The sequence below is a fragment of the Macrotis lagotis genome, chromosome 5 (assembly GCF_037893015.1).
Source record: "Macrotis lagotis isolate mMagLag1 chromosome 5, bilby.v1.9.chrom.fasta, whole genome shotgun sequence".
In the NCBI taxonomy this organism is placed as follows: Eukaryota; Metazoa; Chordata; class Mammalia; order Peramelemorphia; family Peramelidae; genus Macrotis; species Macrotis lagotis.
The window spans coordinates 165,274,575-165,299,945 of NC_133662.1; the positions used below are offsets into that span (position 1 = coordinate 165,274,575).

Here is a 25,371-nt window from a genome sequence, read left to right on the forward strand (position 1 = left end):
TGGGAGTTTTTGCAAGTCATTAGGTTGTGTATCCAGGGAGTACCTTAGAAATCAACTAGTCTAATCCCTTGGCTTTACAAAGGTTGAAGAAACTGAAGGCCAGAGAAGTTAAATGACTTAACTATGATAATATGACTGTTTTGGCATAAAAATTTATTTCCTAAATGTCTTATTTACCATTATAGTTTAATACTAGCATTATTTAACATTTCAAGATGTAATACATGCCTAGGATAAAGTTTATTGTTAATGATAGTGAATGTAAATCCATATTTCACAAGCTCTAGATTATTTCAAAATTAGAGTAGATGAGTAATTTCTTGTCAGGATAAGATTGTCAGTATTTTTAAGCTAATTATATGACTGATAAGGAATCTGTCCTAGATGTCTCCTGTCTGCCATTTTTTTCATTAGCTTTTATTCCCATGTTTAATATCATCTTCTAGAGTTTCTTTACAGATATCATTTTAGACCAGTTTAAAGCCAATTAACATGGTAAACCCAGGCCTATGCATTGAAAATATAAAGGTAAAAACACTATCCCTCCTCTTAAAGGGTTTGAATTCTAATGGATAATAGAACAGATAAATAATTTCTGAACATACAAGATACATATAAAGTAAATGAAAAGTATTTACAGAGGAATGACATAGGTGGGGAAAGAAGGAAGGTGACTTAGAAAAACCTCTTGTAGAAAATGAAATTTGAACTGAGTCTTGACAGCTTGACAGCACTTAGGAAAACAAGTAGATTTTGTGTGTGTGTGTGTGTGTGTGTGTGAGAGAGAGAGAGAGAGAGAGAGAGAGAGAGAGAGAGAGAGAGAGAGAGAGAGAGAGAGAAGAAGAAGAAGAAGAAGAAGAAGAAGAAGAAGAAGAAGAAGAAGAAGAAGAAGAAGAAGAAGAAGAAGAAGAAGAAGAAGAAGAAGAAGAAGAAGAAGAAGATTCAAGGGCATGGAGATAACCAATGCAAAGACACGGAGTCTAGAAATGAGATGTCCTTTGTGCTTAACAACCAGTAATGTAGCCAGATTGTAGAGTTTGTAAAGTATAAAGATGACTAGAAAGATAGAAATAGTACAGGTTGTGAAATGCCAAACAGAGGATCTTATATTTGTTTCTGAAAGGAATAGAGACTTTACATGGAGGTATCATAAGGAAAATCACTTTGGAAGCTGAATCAAGAATGGAATGGAATTGGGAGAAATTTAAAAGTTTTTTTTTAAATAATCTAGGTAAAAGTAATGAGGGCCTATATTAGAGTAGGAGCTATGTTAGAAGAAAAGAGGAAGGAAAGAATGTACAGGAGAATGTTGTGAAATTAAAAATGACAAGCTTTGGCAATATATTGGACAAAGGTGAAAGCAAGTCAGGAAAATGAGAAGTTGGAGATGACAATTAAGTTGTATGTGTGGCTGCCTTGGAGGATGTTGGTACCCTTGATTTGAAGAAGGGAGGAAAATAGAAGGAGGAAGATGATAAGACAGTCCATGAATCAGCAAGTAATAATTAAGTGTTTGCTATCTACTACTTACACAAGTCAGGGCTTGTGCTAAGGGCTTAAAGTACAAAGGTAGGCAAAAATGTAGCTCCTTCCCTCAAGGATCTCATATTTTAATGGAGTAAATGCCATGTAATCAATTGTGGATAAAATAAGTTACAGATAATTTCTGAGGGTTAGAAACAAAAGGGGGCAGCTAGGTGGTACAGTGGATAGTGCACTGGCCCTGTAATCAGGAGGATCTGAGTTCAAAACCAGCCTCAGACACTTAATAATTACCTAGCTGTGTGACCTTGGACAAGTCACTTAACCCCATTGCTGAGAGAGAGAGAGAGAGAGAGAGAGAGAGAGAGAGAGAGAGAGAGAGAGAGTAGGAGAATTAGGAAAGACTTCTTGCAGAAGGTTGGATTTGAGCTGAGAAGGCAGGAGGCTGAGGAAAGAAAGAGGGCATTCTTAATATAAGGATAGACAAGAAAAAGGTACAAGTTGTAAGATAGAATATAAAGGAAGTGCAAAAAGGCCAGTGTTGAGGGATCATAACATATGCCAAGGAGTAGGACATGTTGACTATGAGATGCCTGTAAGACATCCAAGATGAATAAAAGATAGTGATGTGGTATTAGATGGAGTCAGGAAAGAAAAATATATGAATATGGTATTTGACCTCAAATCTTCTGACTTTAAAATCAATACCCTTTTTGTTAAGGAAAAAAGTATTTCCTTTTTTAGAGTGATTCATGACAGTTGGTAAGAATTATTTACCAGGGGCAGCTAGGTGGCGCAGTAGATAGAGCACTGGCCCTAGAGCCAGGAGTACCTGAGTTCAAATGCAACCTCAGACACTTAATAATTACCTAGCTGTGTGGTCTTGGGCAAGCCACTTAACCCCATTGCCTTGCAAAAAAAAAAAAAAAAAGAATTATTTACCATTTACTGAGTAATAAAACCTGCCTTTAACTGCTCTTTGTAATTTTTGAGTTAAAATCTTATTTTTATTATAGTATTTAAGGCAGCTATCATATTTTGGCAGAGAAAAGCAATTGTAATATTTTAACTTGTAAAGATAATTTAGAGAGTGCTCTCTATAGAAAGCAACTCAAAAATTTTATTTCATTTTATCCTCACAACAACCCTAGAAATAAGTCATTATTATTTTTATTATCCCCATTTTACAGGTTAGGAAACTGAAACAAAGGTTAAGTGGTTTGTCCAGAAACACACAACTAGTATCAAAGAATCAGAGTCTGAATTTGAAGTAGGTCTTCTGCATTCCAAGTTCAGTACCACCTAGCACCATAAACTCCCTTGTATATAACTAAATAAAAATGTCAATCATTCTGAAAGACTGCAAATTAACTTTTTTTTTTACTTGCTTGTGTTTTTTTGTTAATAGTGGACTTTTGCAAGATTTGGAAAATTGCGAAAATGATCCAGTGGCCATAGCAGAATGTTTTGTATCTAAGGTAAGATCGATTTACTAGTCTGTGCCAGGGTTGACCAGCAAGGATACAATTGCTTTTGTTTTATAGTTTTAAAGAATAGTCTCTTTTTAATGTGCAAATATTATAATTGCAGTTTCTTCAAGAAAAAAGATCAATGACAGAGAAAAAAATCTTATTATTTTAGATGAAATTTTATAATTGAAATAAATTGTTTATTTTATCCTATAAAAAACTGTGAGCTTTTAGGGGACAGGAGAGAGGCAAGAATAAGGGAATGTTGAACAATAGGACCGTGTCTCAACAACACTGGGCAAACTAATGCAAAAAAGGAAAACTAAAAAACATTTAAGTAGTGGATAGAAAGTGGAATGGGAATGGAAAACTGCATGATATTGAAATGGCCAAGAAGTTCTCGAATCTGGAGATGAGCCCAGAGGAGTCTGAGGTTCAGATGAAGAAAAGCAATAGTGTTTCTCTGAAATTTCCAGTAACTTACACAGGCTTCAAATAATGTACTATTAGACTGAAAAAAATCTTTTAAAAAAAATGCTGCCTGTATCTAGAGAAAGAACTGATAAATAGAAATATGTATAGAATAGTTTTATATGTACCTATTTATGTCTAATAGTAGCCATCTTTAGGGGTAGGTGGGGAGGGAAGGAAGAAAAAAAAGAAATTTATATGATAATTTTGCTGTATGTTTGACTAGAAGAATAAGTTGTGCATAATAGATTTGAAGTTTCATCTACCATCATCTTTTTATTGTACTGTGTTCTAGAAATGCTTGCTTACTCCATAAATTAAAAATAGAATTTTTTAAAAGTGTCACATAATTTGTGCAATTGTGGTTTTAAATATAGTCAGGGTTTTTGCGAAAGTCACTGAGAGTAACTTTGAACTCTACAAAAGACTGGCATTTTATTTATAACTCAAGTCCAATAATATCACATATCTAATTCTACTCTTTCTCAAGTTGACCAGTTTCAGACAAATAGGCTAAGTGTGCTCCTATCTAAATGGGGAGCCCCTCTCTGCAGCTACTACCCAAGGACTATAAAGTATGAGTGGTTTTTAATCCAGACATACCACCCTGTATTTTATCAGTTTTTAAAAAGTGATGTTGCTCTCAGTGTAAAACAAAAGGTAACTACAGCATATACGCATTATTCTTTTCACAATTTACTTCCATGTAATAATTATTCATTATAAAATACTGAAGAGTAGGGACATAAAAAGAAGACAGAAAGAAACAGGCCAAAAGAGATGCTCTTATCCATCAAAGAAGGTCTATGTTCAAGTAGCCACAGATCATCAGTTAGAGAGAAGAGTTCGGAAACATTTAGCTTTTAATGGTAGTTATAATCAGGAGCAATGATTAAAGGGGTGGGAACATAAGCTTAGCCCTGGCTTAATTATTCACATAAAAGTTTGTTTATATATCCCATTGGCATTTCCCAAGCCTCCTTCTTCATTGTAATGTTGCCAGGTTTAATTAGAAGGCTTACTTAAGCACTCCATACATTTACATGTAAGGAAGGCTCTGAGGGAGCTTGGTTCTGGCATGGAACATTTTTCACTCAGCACCCTGAAATTTAGAACTGTTAGGTTTTCTGAAGTCAAACCAGCTGTTTAACTGGGGGAGGCATAGAAGATTACTTTAAATTGAGCAGGCCATTAATGAAAGATGTTAAGCAGGTTCCCACTTTCATGTAAATCACTGATGCCTACACAGGGATTCATTTTTGACCTTTTTTTTATTTGGGGGGTGGAGAAGGGATCTTTAAGGTTAAATGAAACTTTTTCTACCAAAGAATAATATAATTGTTCCTTACCTGTTCCTTGCAAAAGGAGAAGAGAGTTCCTATAGTAGAATTGTTGACTACTAATGGAAATGGAAATTCTTTCCTGGAGAACCTAATTATCTTACCACTTTCAGGGATGTTGTCATCCACTTCATGTGCCATCAAACTTAACTATTTCTCCTTATCCCTTATCTCAGCTCCCAATCAGTTATAATCATTTAAGTCAATGTGTTAACTCTCTCAAGAATCTTTATGTTCATTAGAAAAGTCATAAAGGAAAACTTCATTCTTGCTTATTATAGAATATTTTCAGATATGTTTCTGAAAAATTATGCATTTTTGGTAAATGAATTATATATTTCTGAGCTTCAATTAAGTCTCTTGAAAAGTTTAATAATAATCTCTAATTTTTCACATTTATAAATGAGATTTGCTGTGTCAGGTTTAGTTAAAATACGTTCTAAATTCTGAATTTGAATAGTCTGCATTAATGGAAATTAGTACTACTGCAGCTAGGTGGTACAGTGAATAGAATGTTGGGTCAAGAATGAGGAAGGCCTGAGTTCAAATATAGCCTCAGACACTCAAATCCAGCTATGAGACTCTGGGCAAGTGACATCACTTGACTTGCCTCAGTGTCCTCATATGTAAAATGAGCTAGAGAAGGAAATGGTAAACTAATCCAGGATCTTTGCCAGGAAAACCCCCAAAATGGGTCATAAAGAGTAAACATAATCAAAATTACTAAACAATACATCATAATATTGCATTTGTATGGGTATTTATAGCTAGGTGGCATAGTAGATGGAGTACTGGATTTTGAGTCAAGAAGAAGTGAGTTTGAATCCTACTATAAATGCACGTATGTCTCTGGAAGATAATTCTCCTGCTCAGTATCTGAATTTCTTTTGGCATTTTTGTTGTTGGTGGGGTTTTTTTTGCAAGTCAGTGGGGCTAAGTGACTTGCCCAAGGTCACACAGCTAAGTAATTATTATTAAGTGTTTGAGGCCAGATTTGATTAATTCAGGTCCTCCTGACTCCAGGGCAGGTGCTCTGTCAGCTGCACCACCTAACTGCCCCCTGAATTTCATTTGTAAAATGAAGGGTTGGATTCAATAACTTCCAAGGTCCCTTCTTACTCTGACACTAGTTCTCCTGTGTACATGTTTATAACTTAGATATATTCATAATCATAGATGATGAACTGTATCATTCATAATAATCTTAATCCACTTCATTGCAGTTTTGACTTCAAGATGCTGGTTCTATTATTAATGATTTTATGAAAATAAAACAATTTTATCATAATTTGTCCTAATTCTAAGTTTGATGTGCTTTTCAGGGTTGTAACTCTTCTTCCAGAAATGTTCTATAATAGGTTGTAATTCAAAACTCTTTATCTAATTGGTAAATGAGCATCTGTAAACATCCATGGAAAATGTTGCCAATAGCAAAACTATTCCAAGGTTCAGGATCACGTTAACTAATGTTAAACCAGATGTTTTTATGGACCTGAATATATTTTGAGGAACCCTTTGACAGAACGATGTATATCTCCCTTTTTGGAAAATGGCACAGCTATGATAAATCAATCATAAATTGATTTGTACAGAAAAAGACTTCTTTAAAAAATTAAAATGAAGTTCTAAAGGCTGATATTGAATAGTTCATTTCAGGTATAAAATTGGCTTTGAGCAGACATTAAGTAATTATTAAGCACTTACCATGTGTCAGCTACTCTGCTAAGTGCTGGGGAGTACAAAGAAAGGTAAGCTCAGCCCCTTCCTTCAGGAGTCCATTATTTAAATTTTGTTTTATGTGTGAAATGGAGTGACAAGACCGGAAGGTCTGGACATTTTCATATAATTATTTTTCCTTTTCAGAATTCTATTGAAAATGTTTTCATAAGTTAATCTATTAGATCGCCAAGTCCTGTTTTGTCATGGGTTTTTTTTTTTTATCAAGAGGAGAAATCTTTTCACATTCCTTTCAAGTACAGGGCTCCTTCTTAGCTTTTTATATTGTTTCTTTGCTGCAGGATCACTATTTCAGACTGAATCGGGATTACTTGTGTAAGGAATTGTCAAGAAAAGATATTAGTAACCCAAGAGCACTATTGAAAAGAGTTGTCATCCATTAAACTAAGTAATTGAAGGGAATGTTGTTGCTGTTGTTCAGTTGTTTTGTGTCCAACTTAACATGATCTCATTTGATATTTGGGGGGCAAAGATACTGGAGTGTTATTTCCTTCTCCAGCTCATTTTGTAGGTGAAACTAAAGCAAACAGGTTGACTAATGTCACACAGCTAGTAAATGTCTGAGACCAGATTTGAATTTATGTCTTCCTGCCTCCAGGATCATTTAGCACTCTACCCATTTTTCCACTTAACTACCTATTAAAAATTTAAATTTATTTATTTATTTGATTTTTATATTTTTATATAATTTATAAATATGTTATATTCATATGTGTATATGTACAGATAAATAGATATAATATATGATAGCTATAGAATAGAATAGAATAGAATAGAATAGAATAGAATAGAATAGAATAGAATAGAATAGAATAGATAGATATAAACCTGAAATGTATTCTTTTTGTTAATTCATTACTTTGGTCTTTGATTACTTAAGCCTTAACTCTTTTTTCTCTTGCAGAGTGAAGATTTTCACATTTATACACAGTATTGCACCAATTATCCAAGGTATATATCTGAGATGCAAGGAAAATCCATATTTATAAATAAAATTTGTCCTCTCTACTTGAAGGGAAAGGGCTGAGGAAGAATTCCTGGAGAGAGTGGCATTTGATATTGGCTTAAAAGGATAGATAAAAATTCAAAAGGGGAAACATTAAAAATGCATGAAAAATCATTTGTTATTGAACTGATATTTTTAAAAAACCCATTGACATTTCCCAAAACTAAATCAGTAAATTCTCCTTCTGCATCAATTACTTATAATTTCTGAATCCGACTTTTAAAAAGTAGAATATTATGGAATGATAATAGTTTATGAACCCAAATAATATGTGGCTTGCTTTAAAATTCTTGGAAATTAGAATCAATAATTGCTCAAGTATACATTTCTCTAGAATTGAAGAATACTTTGGTAGATCTGTTATCAGCATCCATGAAGGTAATATAACTAACAACCATTTATTAATCAATTACTTCATTCAATGGAAGTATAAATTCAGACAAAACCAAAAAAAAAGACCCTGGTCTTAAAGTGTTTACATTCTTTTCAAATGATATATCTTTATAGATAAACATATAGATGATAATTGGAGGGAGAGAGAGAGTCTAGGAGAAGACAGCATATGACCTGAGCTTTGAAGAAAGCTAGGGACACTTGAGTACACACTTCCCAGAATATATTTAAAAAGTAAAGTATGCCCTCAAGTGGTGAATTTTGTAACCATTCTAAGACTTTTCTAATTTTTGTCCAGATCTTCCAAAAATTTATCTATGAAGAATCTATTTAAACTATATAGGCTTTTATTCAGATTCTTTGCCACTACAGAATTCAAGCTCCTTCTTTTGTTTCTCGTTCTTCTGATACAATCTATTTCTTTATTGATTACACATTTCCTTGATGACTTTTTTGCCTACTTTTGTATACTTCTTTACATTATTAATAATATATGGCAGCCTATTTATGCCACTTTTGCATTTCTCCATCTCCCTTTGAATAACTTGAAATTTACATTACTTAGAATACATGATATTCTGTGACTTACTGCTGTGTTGTATTACTATAAGAATGTATTTTAATTGAATGAGAAGAGTGTGTATGTGTCCCTGTGATTTCTTAAGTGTGGGTAATTTCTGGAATAGAAACATCTTTCTCCAATATAGATCAACAACATCTTTATACTCATAACTTTTTAGCCTTATATAATTTTAGCTTCCCAGTGACATTGAAAGGTTGAGTAACTTATTACAGTCACATAGACATTAATTTTAGCAGAATTTGAAACCAGATTTTCCCAACTCCAAAATCAGCCATCTTTCTACTACATTTCATTCTAGTACCCAACATCACTGTAATAATATTGGTATTTTCTTAAAAGATAGTAACTTGATATTATAAAAAACTTTCCACAATTTCCCCAAAGCAATTCAGCCCTCTCGTCCTCTTCTATTCAGTTATAGGCCTAACTTTTTATCCATTTACAGTGACTGCCCAAAATAATTGTGCTGATAGACTAAAATGGTAACCTGCTCACTCAACTAAGTCTTGGCAATAGACTTTCTTCATCTACTTGGTTTTTCCTATGAAAACTTTTAGACCCAGATTTTTGGGTGGTGTTTCTAGTTTAGGCCTGGCTCAGACCAATCCTCTGGTAGTTTATCTTCCATTTTGGATGAAAAATGAGATACTCAAAGTTCATTAAAGAGTTAACAAAAGGAGATTTACTTAGCCATAAAGAGAGAAGATGATGCATTGAGAATACCCTAAGTTAACTCAGCTGAGTAAAGCTCCCCTGCCTCTAAATTGACCACTGTGGTCCACCAGCTAAACATCAAAGCAGACCCAAGACTCTATGAAACTGTTTAATATTCATATAGCCAGCTAGTAACATTGGGCTCCTGATCAAAATAAATCTCAAGGTAATTTTCAATCCTTTAGGGAAAAACTAACCTAACTTGAATAGGGTGAGATGTTTAGAAATTGCTCCCATCATAGATTGTGATGGATCTCATTAAGGAGGCTTGGTGGTATTCTGAAGATTAAATTTATGCAATGGCATCCATAAACAGAAGCATCCAGGGGACCAGTGGAATTTCTCTTTTATTAGATCATCTCACAGGCCATCCTTCAGGACCACGAGGAACACCTCTGGCAACATATACCTCTCTTGGTACTGATAATGAGAGCAGTAGTAAACCAATTTATTTCTATGGTTTCTTCTATAAAAGAATCTCATTTTAATGCCTCAAATTTAAGAAGCATATTGTTAGAAAAGAACCTTTGAGCTCTCAACTCTTCTTAGTTTTGTGCTAATGTCTTCTACAACTGCATGTCTCAGACATTATAGAGATGCCTAACATATACATTATAGGGAAGGCTGGCATCAGTAGATTTGACTGTTTGGGGTACCTGGCAATCTTACTCTTGGGTTTCCTTAAAGCAGGATGTACCAAACTTTGCTTTCTTCTTATAATTTATAACTCATAATTGCTACTATTCCTTAGAATATGGTAATAATCTGTGATGTAGTGATATTTTAAGTGACCTTATTAGTAATGAAAATGTTCTTTTAAAAAAAGTGGCTATGTTTAGAGAGTTCGAGATTTGTCTACCCACAAAATCTCTCTTTTATTTTGTTATATGCCTAATGCTTCAGGTTGAAAAAACCAAATAGAAAGTCAATTATAACAGCATTTGAGAACCTATTATGTGAATAGCACTTATCGAAAGCATGAAAAGAATACAAAGGAAATAGAAGGGACATAGATCCTGCCTACAAAGAGCACCTTCGCCCACAAAGATTTAGAGATAGAAAGGACTATAAAGTTACCTGGTTTAACTCCTTTGTTTTACAGATGAGAGGTTGGATGCTGTGAATTTTAAGATCACTTCCAGTTGTAAATCTTTGATTCTATGAAACAGGTGAATAACTCCCCAGAATGGTATAAGTACAAACTAACCTAGCATGTATAATATATAAAGGCTAAAAAGTATGAAGAAAAAAGAGCAACCAGTCAGATACAAACATTAAAGTTATATTGAGCAAGATTTTGAAGGTGGTAATGAAAATAGACTGACAGAATTGAAAAAGGCATTGAAGGTCAGTGGTGCAGTATGTGGAATGTTAGAGAAAAGTCCCTTATGCCCCTACATAACTGCATAGTTTGACATCGATAGTATTTCCTTTTGTTGTATCTTCTTTACTTTGTGAGATGTCACATATTTCAGATGATCTAATAATCTGATTAACTAACCAATTAGCTTGACTGTTCTTTGAAATCTAGGTACTCCAATATAAAATGCCCCATCACAGCCTCACAAATGATCATCTTCCTCATATAACATGTTTAAATGATTTAGTAAATATCAGTTATGGGTCTTCACTGTGCATCATGGATTTTATTTACAGATCAGTAGCCGTGCTAACAGAGTGCATGAGGAACAAAATGGTAGCCAAGTTCTTCAGAGAACGTCAGGAAACTCTCCATCACTCACTTCCTTTAGGATCGTACCTTTTGAAGCCTGTTCAGCGGATCCTCAAGTATCATTTGCTTTTACATGTAAGCATCTTCAAAATATACAAATATCTTTACAAAATATCTTTATGTCTAAAGTACTTGAGTGCATTTTAATTTGCAGGGATGGCATATGAGGGTTCTTTTTTTTCTTTTTTGTATTTTGCACTTTACAGTTGACTTCTACATTTTAATTAAGAAGTTTCTGAAGTACGGATACTGAGCATGTAGTATTGTTGAATATGTCCAAGATAAAGTCCAATGAATGGGGCGGCTAGTTGGCACAGTGGATAGAGCACTGGCCTTGGAGTCAGGAGTACCTGAGTTCAAATCCGGCCTCAGACACTTAATAATTACCCAGCTGTGTGGCCTTGGGCAAGCCACTTAACCGCATTGCCTTGCAAAATCTAAAAAAAAAAAGTCCAATGAATATGTCCAATAAATCTCTTGTTTGGGAGAATTACTGGCAGACTATACCTTTCTGGGACTCTTAATATTGTTTAAATGTCTTTGGCCACCAGGCCTGTCCTAGGGCATGGTCTTGCTGAGTGGCTCCTGCATCAAATAGGAAGTTATAATTTAAAAGAAAGCAGTTTGTCTCCCATGTGCTAGACTTCATGGGGATATTTATTTGTCCTAGATTTGATTTGGTGTGGCAGTAACCCACAAAGAGGAAAATGGGAACAGTTCAATAAGTTTTGCTCTCAGTAAACATATAAATTTTCATTTCATTTGTCAATATTTATATGCTGTTTTATATAACTTTGTGGAAACAAGATAATTTAAATTGAGATACCTCTTCATAATCCTTTCTCTCAATCTATTCTACTAGTCAAAACAATTAGGTCTAAGGCAAAGTAGGTTTTTTTGTGTAATATGTTTGGAGATGGAACAATCAATTAATCAGCAAGTATTTGTCTGCCAAGAACTCTTCTGGTCACTGGAGGATACAAACAGAAGTGAATTGAGTTCTTTTCCCTCATGGAACATATAGGGAAAACAGTGTGTGTGTGTGTATGTGTGTGTGTGTGTGTGTGTGTGTGTGTTGCATGTATACAGAGATGCCTAATATACACAAAGTAGAGGAGGCACTAGTTGCTGGGGAAAACAGGAAAGACCTCTCAAAACATGGCACTTGGGATGAATCTTGGAAGGGACCTCAAGAGACAAGGGTGAGTGGGAGGAGGGGAGACCATCCCAGACATGAGATATATAACCAGTTCAAAGGCACAGATTTGAGAGATTTCATTGACCTCTATGGAAAAGTAATAAGACTGAATTGTTGAGCACATAGACAAGAGGGAACAGCATGTAATAAGACTGGAATAGTTACGATGGAGCTAGGTTCTGATGAACTATAAATGTCTCTAGGATAAAACATCCTACCAGTAATAGAGAATCATCTTTGAGGCTCTTAATCTAACCCCCCTCACTTTATGGATGAGGAAATTTAAACTGTTCTAGTCAGAGTATATATAGTAATACATTGATTATATATTTAATTTTAGCTAATTGGTAATATATTTCTTAACAATAGAATATATTTAATATATACTGTTATGCTATATTTTACTATTAAATATATCTATATATGATATGTACCTTGCATATGTACCCTATTACATTGTGATATCCTTGAGAATGGGTTTGTTTCTGGTGTTTTTTTATGTCCCCAGCTCTTAATACAGTGTGGTACTTAGTGTATATTTTATTGATTAACTGATTCTCATTCACTTTGCAAGATGCTGGGGAATACAAAACCAAAAATGAAATAGTCTTTCTTCTCAAGAACCTTGTATTGTACTGGGGGATGGAAGGTGAGGAATATCATATATACATAGATAATTTTTAAAAAGTAAGATAGAAAGAAAAGGGAAGGAAGGGAGGGAGGGAAGGAAAAAAAGAGTGAGAGGTACTATAGAGAGAGATGGCACTAGCAGTCAGGAGGCATCAGGAAAGACTTTATGTAAAAGAATCAAAATGATATTTTATAAAAAAAATATTCAGTTGCATTTGGTATTCCTTTGTTCCTTTGATAGGAAGGTCAAAGCTATACTATATAAAAATCCACATTTTTAAAATTTTAACTAATTTCCCTCTCAAATTAATTTTGTTGACAAAGTGACTCTAAAGTTATAGATGTTTTTAAAATTATTTTGTGACCTTTAAATGGATTGATTTTATTTAAGTTCAGTTTATATTGGTTTAAACATATTGTGGGTTTAAAACTATATAATTTCAGTTTGGATCTAGCTGTATAACAGAACAGGCGATTCACCTGGAATTACTCAGTTAGGTGTGCAAGCCCTGAGAGTTCATCTTTTGAAACTCCTTTGCCCATCAAAACGCATTATCAAGTATTCCTAATTTCAAAATTAAAAACATTGCAAAGCTATTGACAACTATAGACTTATTTACTATTCCATCATCTAAATGAGTCTTGAAAACATCAAATTGTGCCAGGAATTCCACCATGGCATCATCCAAGACTAGCCCTGCAAATTAAACAGTCTCACTATGACATATTCTAGTCAGTAGTGTTACCTGCCTGACTGATGTAACATCTAAATCAGATTTTTTCCAATGGAATATATTTTTAAAAAATCTTACTATACTGGCCCTGGAGTCAGGAGGACCTGAGTTCAAATCTTCCAGCTCTGTGGTCTTGGGCAAACCACTTAACCCCATTGCCTTGCAAAAAAAAAAAATCTTACCGTAGTTAATATATAATAACAGTCCTTTTGATTATATGTGAAAAGACTAAAGAAGGGAAAGGAAAAAGTAGTAGCAGGGGTTATTTTAAAATTATAGCTAATTCAAAAAGTAAATTATATTTCTCTGTGTCATGATATATTGGATTTGGGTATGACCTCTCATAAATCTTAATACTTGAAGCAAAAAAAAAAATGAAGCCACATTGAAAAGACTCTGCTGGGGCGGCTAGTTGGCATAGTGGATAAAGCACCGGCCCTGGAGTCAGGAGTACCTGAGTTCAAATCCGGTCTCAGACACTTATTAATTACCTAGCTGTGTGGCCTTGGGCAAGCCACTTAACCCCATTTGCCTTGCAAAAACCTTAAAAAAAAAAAGACTCTACTTAGGAATCCCCTTGCTACATTGTAAATCCTGAAAGAGAATAGATGATTTCTTAGAACAATAATAATAATAATAAGAGCAAAGAAACAAAATTAGTCTTTCTCATTCTAAATTTGCTATCTGAGCTTAATCTGGGGGTAGGAGAGATTAAAGTGCTCTGTTTCTCTACCATGCCCCACATACCTTTCATTCTAGAGGACCTCTCCAGCCCTAAATTCAAACATTGGAAATTCGCTATACTTCTTCATTTCATTTTTCTGACTTTTTCTTATCACTGAAATTGCAGTATTCCAGTGGTAAGGTTAAGTAGTAGTATGAAATGCTAAGAAAGTTTTAGAAGGCTAAAAATGAAAAAGGTGTTAGAGATCATGTAATATGAATTCCATATTTTATAGATGAGACAACTGAGGCCCCCAAAATAACGTAGGTATTTTCTCATTGTAAAATGATGTGGAAAAAATGTTTGTGGAAGAAATGTTTCAAAAATAGATGTTTCTAGGGGTCAGCTAGGTGGCGCAGTGAATAGAGCACCGGCCTTGGAGTCAGGAGTAACTGGGTTCAAATCCGACCTCAGACACTTAATAATTACCTAGCTGTGTGGCCTTGGGCAAGCCACTTAACCCCATTGCCTTGAAAAAAAAATAGATGTTTCTTTACTAACTTCATTAGGAAATAGAAAATCACCTTGACAAGGAGACTGATGGCTATGATGTGGTGCGTGAGGCCATAGACACAATGCAGAGAGTAGCCTGGCACATTAATGACATGAAGAGGAAACATGAACATGCAATCAGGCTGCAGGTGAGTTCTCCTTGTCTCCTTGTTTGATTGAATTTTCCTGTCAATGGATTTTGTTTTCATTGCTAGAGTATGCATTTTCCTAATTAAATGTTAAGGGAGTATTAAACCTTCCTCATTGGTTAACTTTTATCTTCCTAATTATTTGTTTTGGAGGGGTGGGAAGTTCAAGAGAGTTTCCACACATCATTTCTTTGCCTCCTCTAATTTTTAGTTCAATATGCAATATAAGGAATTGAATTTTCAGTGGAAGATTTTCAAATCAATCATTCTAAGATAGTTATCTGGAAAAGGGAGAAGTTTAAGAAGAGAGGAGAGCAATTTTTCCCCCACTGGCAGTTCATATATTAGTCCCTTTATGAAGTTTTTGAAAATATATAACAGCTAAATATTACCTTTAGTGAGGGTTTTTTGTAGGGTTATTAATAATGTGCTAGCAATTAAATAATCATCCACAAACTTCATTTTTATTAAGTCTTAAGTGATGCCCTGAATTAGCAGGTATATTGCTAAGTTTCATCTGTCATGCCACCAAACTTGGAATATAAATTCAATTAATTAATTGTTAATTGTTTAACTTTCTTCCCCATTTATATATAATCTGCAAATTGTATTTATTGTGGAAATAATAAATATAAATAATCAATTTTATATATATTTGTGTGTGTGTGTGTGTGTGTGTGTGTGTGTGTGTGTGTTCTTCCAGGAGATACAGAGTTTACTGACTAACTGGAAGGGACCAGACCTGACCAGCTATGGGGAGCTAGTGTTGGAAGGAACATTCCGCATCCAGCGGGCTAAAAATGAGCGAACGTTGTTCCTGTTTGACAAACTGCTTCTGATCACAAAGAAAAGAGAAGAAACCTTTACCTACAAAGCTCACATACTGGTATGTCTAGGTATTAGAAATGGCATTGATATTGAAATAATTTATGAGTCTTCATTCCCTTCTAAAAATGTCTCACTGGCTTTTCATATTTTCTCTGTTTTAGTGTGGCAACCTCATGCTTGTGGAAATGATTCCCAAGGAACCACTTAGTTTTAGTGTCTTTCATTATAAAAATCCCAAGATTCAACATACAGTGCAGGTAAAAAAAAAAATCCTCTATTTTTTTTTCTCAGTGTGATTCTTGTGGCTCCAAGTCTTCTTTTTGATCTATTTGATCTGTTTCCTACATTTCCTAGCAGAGTTTTTCAGTCATTAACATTGGTCTTAGTATTTTCTGGATTTGCAGATATAAGTTATCTTACTGTTCCAATCTGCTCCTGACAGGCTAAATCTCAACAGGATAAACGACTTTGGATTCTACACCTGAAGAGACTTATCCTAGAAAATCATGCTGCTAAAATTCCAGCTAAGGTAAAATGTAATTTAAAACTTTTCAAGCCCTAGAAATATAGCCTGACCAGAAGAAATGTTCTACTAGAAATGAAAGAAATATTGAAATCAGGGGTATATGGGGAGTCAGAAAACTGAATTCAGGAACATAAGGTCTGAATTTTTTTTGGCAGTAGTGCATAATAGATTAAGAGAAGTGACCTTTCAGTGACTTAAATGACCCTATTACAGAGATGAACACTGTCTCCTTTCCAAGAATGTTGCCTGTTGAGTGCTCTTGAGTATTTTCAAAGATTTTTACAAAGTCCTAAGAATGTTATCTCCAAAGTTACTTTGAGTACTTTGAGTTACTTTGAGAAAAGGAAATAATAAAATATCCAATAACAAAACATTTTCTATAATAACAAAATACTCAAAAACACAAATAGGAGAAAATATTTCATCTCAATATCAGGAAAATTTTCTTTTAAAGTATAAAACTGACTTGTGTGTCAAAACTGGAGAGAAACTTGTCAAGGTAGAAATTAGTTAAAATGAATTTCAGTGACCAATAAATTATAATGGAACTTATACTCAGATTTAGAGGAGTCATGAATAGAGGTACACATCCAGGGAATAGATGGGAATACACAAAGAGCAAAGCAGTGGATCCAAACTCCCCAGATGGTTCTTTATTTGTTCCACCCCAGGAACATGGGATACTCTAGGTGAGTATGACCTACCCCAGTGTCATCCCGAAGTCTGATTCCTGTATAGATAACTTTCAGCAAGCCTGGGATCATCCTGAACATTGATCCTACTTTTATTTGTTTATTTTTTTAACCAATACAACTCAGGATGTGATTATCTTCCTTTTCACATTTATTTTATTCCTAAATTATGGAATAAAATGATTACATTCCATGACTACATATGAAACTGCAAGTCTATTATGTACAACTTGCTATTTCTTTTAACCATGCAATAAAGTTATCATTCAATTTTATTTTTTCTTCTTTCCCCTACCCTAGAAATGGCTATCATTAAACACAAATAGATAATATGTGTGTATAGATATATATATGTATATATATATAGAATATATATAGAATATATAATTATTCTATTCATACTGCTTTATATCAGTTCTTTCTTTGAATGCAGGTAGTGTTTCCTGTCCCTACTTTTGTTGAGGGTTCAATCTATGAATCTTGGATATGACTAGACTTGTCCATTCAGGGAGTTTGAGGTTAGAAAAAAATATTTATAGAGAACAGTAATTTAATATAATTTTTAAAACCATATACACATGGAAAACAAACAGCACTCAATGCTGATATTGAAAAGATTTACTTATTTTAACTTATTTTCCCCTTTGGTACATGGTACTTATAATTTTTCTTTTCTTGGGATGGAGGGTTAATTGAATTCAGAAAGAAAACTGTTGGAAAGTGTTTAGAGAGCTAATATTAGAAAATAGAAAAGGCAGAACAGCTTGGTGGATAGAGTCAACCTTTGAGTCAGAATGATCCAAGGTTTAGGCAGGTATTATTTCTGATGCACTCAGTGTAATGTATTAGTCACTTTACTTCTCTACCTAAGGCAAACTATCAATGCCTACATAAACAATGTTTGTAATGTTGATGTGCACTAATGGAAGGAGTCTTCAAGCTGGAAGGTGGTTCTACCAATGAAACTGCAAGCCCATACCACCCAACTACCACAAATAAGAAAAATTGATGGAGGGTAGAGTGCTGATAGTAAAAGGAAAAATTGGATAACAACCTAAAGGAAACTGGGGAGTTTTGAGAGAGATTTTGAACAACATTGTGAGGTTTAGACTATGTTGCAGAAGTCCCTAGTTCTTTTTCCCCCCAGGGTATTTCCCCAGGTTTCAGTGATTCCGTCATAGTTCATACACTTTTACTCCTGAATTTTAAAGTGCCAACTTTGTAATCTATTTGGTAGAGTATTTCTGTTTGTCCTTAAAGTATTGTAGGAAAGGGATACTAACTTTTCCTACCAATGTGTGTGTGTGTGTGTGTGTGTGTGTGTATGTGTTTCTCATAACTGACAGTTTTCATTGTGTCATCAAGAAATGAATGTGCACAGGTGTGTGCTTTTTTAGTGTAAGCTCCCTTTCCTCAGAATATGATGAAACTCAAAGTAATTCATGTGAGAGGGATGTTATATTTTCTTGTGATTAATCATTTCCATTTCATGTCTTGTAATATCCCTCTGAACAATGGCATAGTTTTACTGACATGCCCTGCCTACAGTTTATATGTTCCTTGAAAAAGACAATTATTCACAGGACTTTTAAGGGCAATCACTTCAGGTGCAAAAAAGAATAACTTGAATACCCTTTTTTAAAACATTTCTCCTACACCATATATCTATTCTAGGCATTCTTCCTCAAGTATGACTGAATAGCTTTCATCCTTAGTATCTTCTTATGTAAAATGATATGGAACAGTTGGTGCAGAAAACCTCTAAGGTCCCCTTTGTCTCCAAATCTATCATCCTATGAGCCTAAATGTATTTAGTCAATAAACATTTATTAAATCTTTACTATGTCACAAGCACTGTGCTACATTCAAGGGAAAGAGAATATGACAAAAGATAAAAAAAGACACTGAACTAAAGAAGCTCACATTCTAATAGGGAAAATGGCATGTCGCTAAATAGATACACACAGAAAGAATACAGAGTCAATGGAAGGTAATCTGAGACAAGAAGTGTCTAGCAAATAAAGGGAATAGAAAAGACTTCCCTCAAGAGGTAGAATTTAAATGGTTGGAATCTTTATAAGCTGAAATGATTCTTTACAAGCTGAAATAAGATTCCATATTTTGAATCATTTTAAATTTTAAATATCATTCTTTTGCCCCAAATAACTACTAAAATGTCATTCATTTCAGGGCTGCTAGGTGGCGCAGTGGATAGAGCATTGGCCCTGGAGTCAGAAGTCCCTGAGTTCAAATCTGACCTCAGACACTTAATAATTACCTAGTTGTGTGGCCCTGAGCAAGCCACTTAACCCCATTGCCTTGCAAAAAACAAACAAACAAACATATATATATATATATATATATATATATATATATATATATATATATATATACATATATATGTATATATATATAAAATTCACTTCCTATATGACTTTATAAACTAAAGTTAATTCAGCTGATACTTATCCTTCTTAAAGTTATTTATAGCTTAGCTGAATTTTGAAACAAAAGATTTATATTCCTACCAAATGAAATATGAACGGGAGATCATATTGGATGGAGAACCAGTCTCAAAGCCAGTATGGTCTATATTCGAATCCTACCTGAGTGATCCTTGGCAAGTCACTTGAAATGTGACTTTCTATGACTATAAGTTATAGAGAAGGCAATGATCTGAATTTCCTCATGGAGAGTTCCCTGTACTAGTGCAACCATCTCTTCAATCACTCTTCCTATACATAACTTCCACTTAAATAGAAAGTGCAGGGGGTGGCACAATGGATAGAGCACTGGCCCAGGAGTCAGGAGTACCTGAGTTCAAATCCGGCCTCAGACACTTAATAATTACCTAGCTGTGTGGCCTTGGGCATGTCACTTAACCCCATTTGCTTTGCAAAAAAAACCTTTAAAAAAAAGTGCATGCAACTATTGGAAATTCCTTGGTTAGCTTTTTCTACTCTTTTAGCACAGGGATAGTTCACATCTGACACCTAGTGGGCAATATGGAAATATCACTTTTGAACATTTCAAATTCTGGAAATCAATCAAAAAACATTTGTTTCTTGTCTTTTATGTCAGACTCAGTGCTAGATACTGGAGATAAAGAGACAAATTAAAAGTTTACTCCCAAGAGGCTTATTTTCTAATAAGAAAGAAAATATATATTCAATATACATATATATAAAACATCAATATAAGCATATGTATATATGTGTATACACATTATATACTATATAAGACCTCATAGAAGGATGGCATTTGAAATATAACAGAGAAGAATACAGTTCAGACCTGGGCACTCTATTCATGTGCTATCTGCCCACCCCTCTTTATTATTATGCCACTAACAAGCAAAGGTGGAAGAATATAAGGTTGGTTTTGGCAGTGTGATCACCTCCACTGGTAATGTTTGTGGTAGTAATAGGAGAAAATAGTATCCTAAAGTTACCCCCATATTACTGTTTTTGGAGTCATTACAATCAGTGTTGATTAGGATTAAAAAAGAGTCAGTCAGATGTTAAAGCTGGGAAGGATCTTAATGATCCAATCCAACTTTATCATTTTTTGAAAATGATAAAGGAGACTCAGAGATTGTGTCTTGCTGTAAGTCACACAGGTAGTTAAGTAGAAGACTTAGCCTCTGACTCCAAACCCAAAGCCCTTTCTACTAAACCAGCCATACTGCCTTTAACTAGAAAACAAATTCCTGTGCCTGTCAACAATCTTGTTTGTCCTTCATTCTTGAAGAAGACCAATGACACAAGGAGGGTGATATCTTTTTTTTAATTATATATTTTATTTATTTGTTTTTCTAACTATAGGTAATGGTAGTTTTTAATCAATCTTTTTTTTGGTTAGGTTTTTGAGTTTTACAATTGTCTCTCTCTCTCTCTCTCTCTCTCTCTCTCTCTCTCTCTCTCTCTCTCTCTCTCTCTCTCCCCACTTCCCTCTCCCCCTTGAAAGGAGCAATCTGATATAAGTTCTATATTTATAACCATACTAAACATAGATCAATATTGAACATGTTGTAAGAGAAGAATCAGATCCAAATGGGAGAAAGAAAACATTAGAGAGAGAAAAAAAAAGAGATAAAAAATAAGACAAACTTTTGAAAAGATTTTGAAATTGAAAGTTTTTCATTCAAACTCCACAGTTCTTTTTCTGGACATGGATATTTTCCAGCACAAGACTTTGATTTTTGCAATGATGAACAAGTCTATCATGATTGGTTATCACTGCACATTGTTGTTAATATGTATAATGTTCTTCTAGTTTTACTCATTTCTCTCAACATCAGTTCATACAAGTCTTTCCAGACTTGGAGGAGGGTGATATATTGACTTGCAAGTGAGTTGTATTTAAGTGAAACAGGTTTGTGCCAAGTCATCATCCTCACTCTCTCCTCCAATCTTCAGAGGTCATGATGACTAGTGATGACCCAGATACAGTAAGAAAGATCTTGACCTTTTTAAGCTCATATCTTTTCCAGATCTCAATTTATCTGTGGCAATACCCATTCAACATACGTTTCTACCAGAGGGAAAGAAATACTAATAAAATATTAGGATGTTGGGGTGGCTAGGTGGCGCAGTGCATTGAGCACCGGCCCTGGAGTCAAGAGTACCTGAGTTCAAATCCGACCTCAGACACTTAATAATTACCTGCCTGTGTGGCCTTGGGCAAGCCACTTAACCCCATTGCCTTGCAAAAAAAAAAAAAATATATATATATATATATATATATGCATATATATATATATTAGGGTGCTTTGTTTTGAGAGGAGGGGCAGAGAGAGTAGAGAAAGGGGAAAATCAACAGTAATCTATCAGCTGTATAGAGTATATATCATATGATATTATATTATATTACATTACATATGTTGTATCTTGTATTGTATTTTATATATTATATTATATTACTATAAATAGCATACACTGTATTTCTCCATATATTGAGTCTCATGAATATTTGAATCCATCTGCATTATGTGTAAAGATATAAATATTGCCACTAACAAAACTATTATTTGGTCAAGCTTTTAAAAATATAAAGATTGCATCTAAATTTTTATCTTGGATGACTTTTTTAAAACTGTAAATATATAATCTTTATGTAACACTCCATAGGACTGAAATCTGTGTTGGGGTTAGCTCCTGAAGCAAAAAATTTAGCGAATCATATTTTCTGTTTTTCAGGCCAAGCAAGCAATTCTGGAAATGGATGCTATCCGTAAGTATTGTTTTCTTAAGAATAAAATATCCTATTTAGTTAAAACTCCATTAAGTACAATAGATTAAAAATCAATATAGAACAGTAGCTCTATAATCACTGAGATGGCAAAATGAGGCTTTAAATCCCTTTATCTCTGCCTAAAAATCTGAAAACAAATGTTTTCATTGCCATTTTATCTGTGAATCAGTTGATCTCTAGCCAACTCTGTCTGTTCCTGTATTTGTTTACACTTTAGGAAACACCGAAAAGGTCCTAAAGGAAAATGTAATCTATTTTTTGGTAGGGAAGGTTGTGCTGATGAATAATGTAGATTGATTAACTACAAGAATCCTACTAATCAGCCAGCTGTCGGTGTCATTACTATTTTACTCTGTGCATGCACACTATAAAAGTCAATGGCTACCAAGCATAATATCCTTCTGTTTCCAACCCTCTTCCTCATGTAGCCCAGATTCAGGACTTAGTTCTACCTTTTTTCTCTAAAGTATAACTTTTACTACTTGTATCAGATTCTTCTTTCCTAGCAGATCAACTGTGAGGAAACAAGAGAAAATTTAAAGCTTTCTAGTCATGGCTGTATCTTTCCAGTAGCTTCATCCCAATCATGGAATCATATAGTTTTATTCTAGGAATTAATTTTTTGCCCCTGCCAGCATCATAATAACTGACATGTATTTACATGTTGCTTTCTGGTTTACATGTATTATAATATTTGATCCTCATAGCAACCCATGAAGCAAGTAGTACCAATAGTAAGTATTTTGCCCACTTTACAGATAAAAAAATCTGAGACCCAAAGAATTTAAGCCACTTGTTCAAATTAACACTAAAGGTTCAAGATTTGGATTCAAACCCAGATCCTCTTATTATAAAGTCTTATAAGAATGGCTTTTTTCATTATGTCAACTTATCCTCTTCAAGCTACATTTTATCCATCTAAAGAACAGTAGTTTCTTTTATGGGCACCATCATTAGCCAATTTTTATTTTTGAGGTCTCTAATCCTCCTTAGTATGGAAAAAGATCTGAACACAAGACCCTTCATAGATTGTTCTACACTGGTTAGGTATGGATGAGAGGAAATTATATTCTATGACCCCCATTTCTAAATCTGATGAAAATAAACATGGAGCGACATTAAAGAGAAACATGGTGACAGGAAAACCATTCAGTCTAGGTTGTTTGAATTATGCTTATTATAATCATTTTAAGTTCTTTTTTAAACTCCAACTGTTGTTGCCTCTGTCTTTACCCCCGCCCCAGACCCCACAATGTATCCCCAAGTCTCTCCCTCTGCTTAGCCAGTCTTGAACATCATGACCTAAGGAATTATCCTGACTTGCCCTGCTGTGGGGATGACAAGATGGGTTATCTCATTCACGTGGTTCATTATTTGTACTTGTACGTGATGGCTCACATTATGGAGCTTTGCAGATCCATCTTCAAATCTCTCTCTAAACTTATGATGCCTTTGGAGGACCTGACAACTGATAAGAGGCATAGGATTCTGAAGTAGTGATTTCTAGAGTAATGTTTTCTCATGATTTTTTCATGGATTGGCATAGAGTTAACATGCCAGGGTACCAGAGTTTTTCTTACCAAAGGCCCTTTTAATGGGGGTGGGGGGTAGAGTTAGGGAATAAGTGTTTATTAATTACATACTGTTTACATGGTACCATGCTAAGCACTTTTCAAATATTATCTCATTTGATTCTTACAGTAACCCTGCAAGATCAATATTATTATCACCCCCATTTTACAGTTGAAGCAGACAGTTAAGTGACTTATTCATAAGGGTCTCAAGCTGAATTTGTACTTAAGTTTTCCTAACTCTGGGTCCAGAACTCTATTTTCTTAGATAGAGTTAAAACTAACTCCCTTTCTCTACATTCCTCTTAATTTCCCAAGATAATGATCCCTCATAGAGCTATCAGGTGGCTCTATAAGAAAGGTAGAATAGATGGAGATTAAAAAAAAAGCTTTATAAATTTATAATACATGAAAATGTATACATATAATTGTATATATCATATGCATGTGTAAACATATATATATATACACACACATATATATATATATATGTATATATATTGCCAATTCATGGTATAGTTTGGTTGCAAAATACTGATTTGGGACTCTTTCATGAAATTTCTTACTCTTTCCTTCACCAAGGTGTTATTACTTAAGTGGGGTACCTCCTGTGAGCAGTATACAATGTTGTCTCAAAAAGATACAAAGATTAGAAAAGAGATCATTCCAAGCCCTCCTGGACCTTACTATCTCATAGGGGCAGAGAACACAGCGAAAACTTCAACATACATTTTATGTCATTTATGTGCAAAATGAAAGTTTTTGTAAAATTAGAGAGGGGGAAGAACCTTTGTAGACAATGGAGCCACTAATTAAGGTGATGACATTTGAGTTGGACTTTAGGTCTAAAGGAATTGAAGAAAGAAGGGAGGGTCCACTTTGACTGGAGAGGGATAGTCTGAAATGAGGTTTGAAAAAATAGAGTGACATCAGATTAGAGAAAGTCTAAATTGCCAAACATAGAGTTTCAATTCTACTCTGCTAAGTAAGGAGTTATTGAAAATTTGGCCAGAGAAGTGATATAACCAGATTTCTATGTAAGACAAATTGTTATGGCAGTTTTATAAAAATGTTAATGGGTGTGGAGGGGCCAGAGAAAATGATGAGACAGGGTTTTGGCAATAGTCCAGTAATGAGAGAGCTGGCAGTGGGTATAGGGAGGAAGGGCAAATGGGAGAAATGAGGAGGTAATATCAATTTTACTTTTTTTTTCAATGTGGCTAATACAGAGATGATTTGTGTAATTTCACATGTATTATTTGATATCATTTTGCTTGCTTTCTCAATGTATGAGGAGAGGTTGAAGGGAGGGAATTTAAAACTCAAAATTTAAAAATAAAAGGATGCTAATAAATAAATAATGTAATTAATTAAATGAATAGATTAAATAAAATAATTTTTAAATCAATTAAATTAAATAATTTAAATAATAATTTAAAAGGAAAATAAATAAAATAATATACATGATATATGAGAGGGAAAAAGGAAGGAAGAGGTCAAAGATGTTTGAACAATTTTGAACATGGGAGATAGGATGAATGATTTTACTAGATGTAGTAAAATCAGGATGTTTTGTGAAACATTAATACCTAGCAGTCTTAGGGCTGTTTTTTTTCCATACTTCGTTCCAATCAACATTTTAATAAA

The 25,371-nt window shown here is 34.1% G+C and overlaps 1 protein-coding gene across 4 annotated transcripts in view; it reads left to right on the forward strand.

The window, feature by feature from the left end:
* The window catches only part of PLEKHG1 (pleckstrin homology and RhoGEF domain containing G1), a 270,972-nt gene that overhangs the window by 224,654 nt on the left and 20,947 nt on the right, over nt 1-25,371 (forward strand). For all 4 annotated transcript variants that reach the window (XM_074187815.1, XM_074187814.1, XM_074187816.1 and 1 more), the window contains 8 exons: nt 2,891-2,960; nt 7,404-7,450; nt 10,852-11,002; nt 14,723-14,854; nt 15,558-15,740; nt 15,844-15,939; nt 16,125-16,211; nt 22,099-22,132. In XM_074187815.1, the coding sequence (XP_074043916.1) occupies nt 2,891-2,960; nt 7,404-7,450; nt 10,852-11,002; nt 14,723-14,854; nt 15,558-15,740; nt 15,844-15,939; nt 16,125-16,211; nt 22,099-22,132 (800 nt within the window). The remainder of the gene's footprint in view (nt 1-2,890; nt 2,961-7,403; nt 7,451-10,851; nt 11,003-14,722; nt 14,855-15,557; nt 15,741-15,843; nt 15,940-16,124; nt 16,212-22,098; nt 22,133-25,371) is intronic.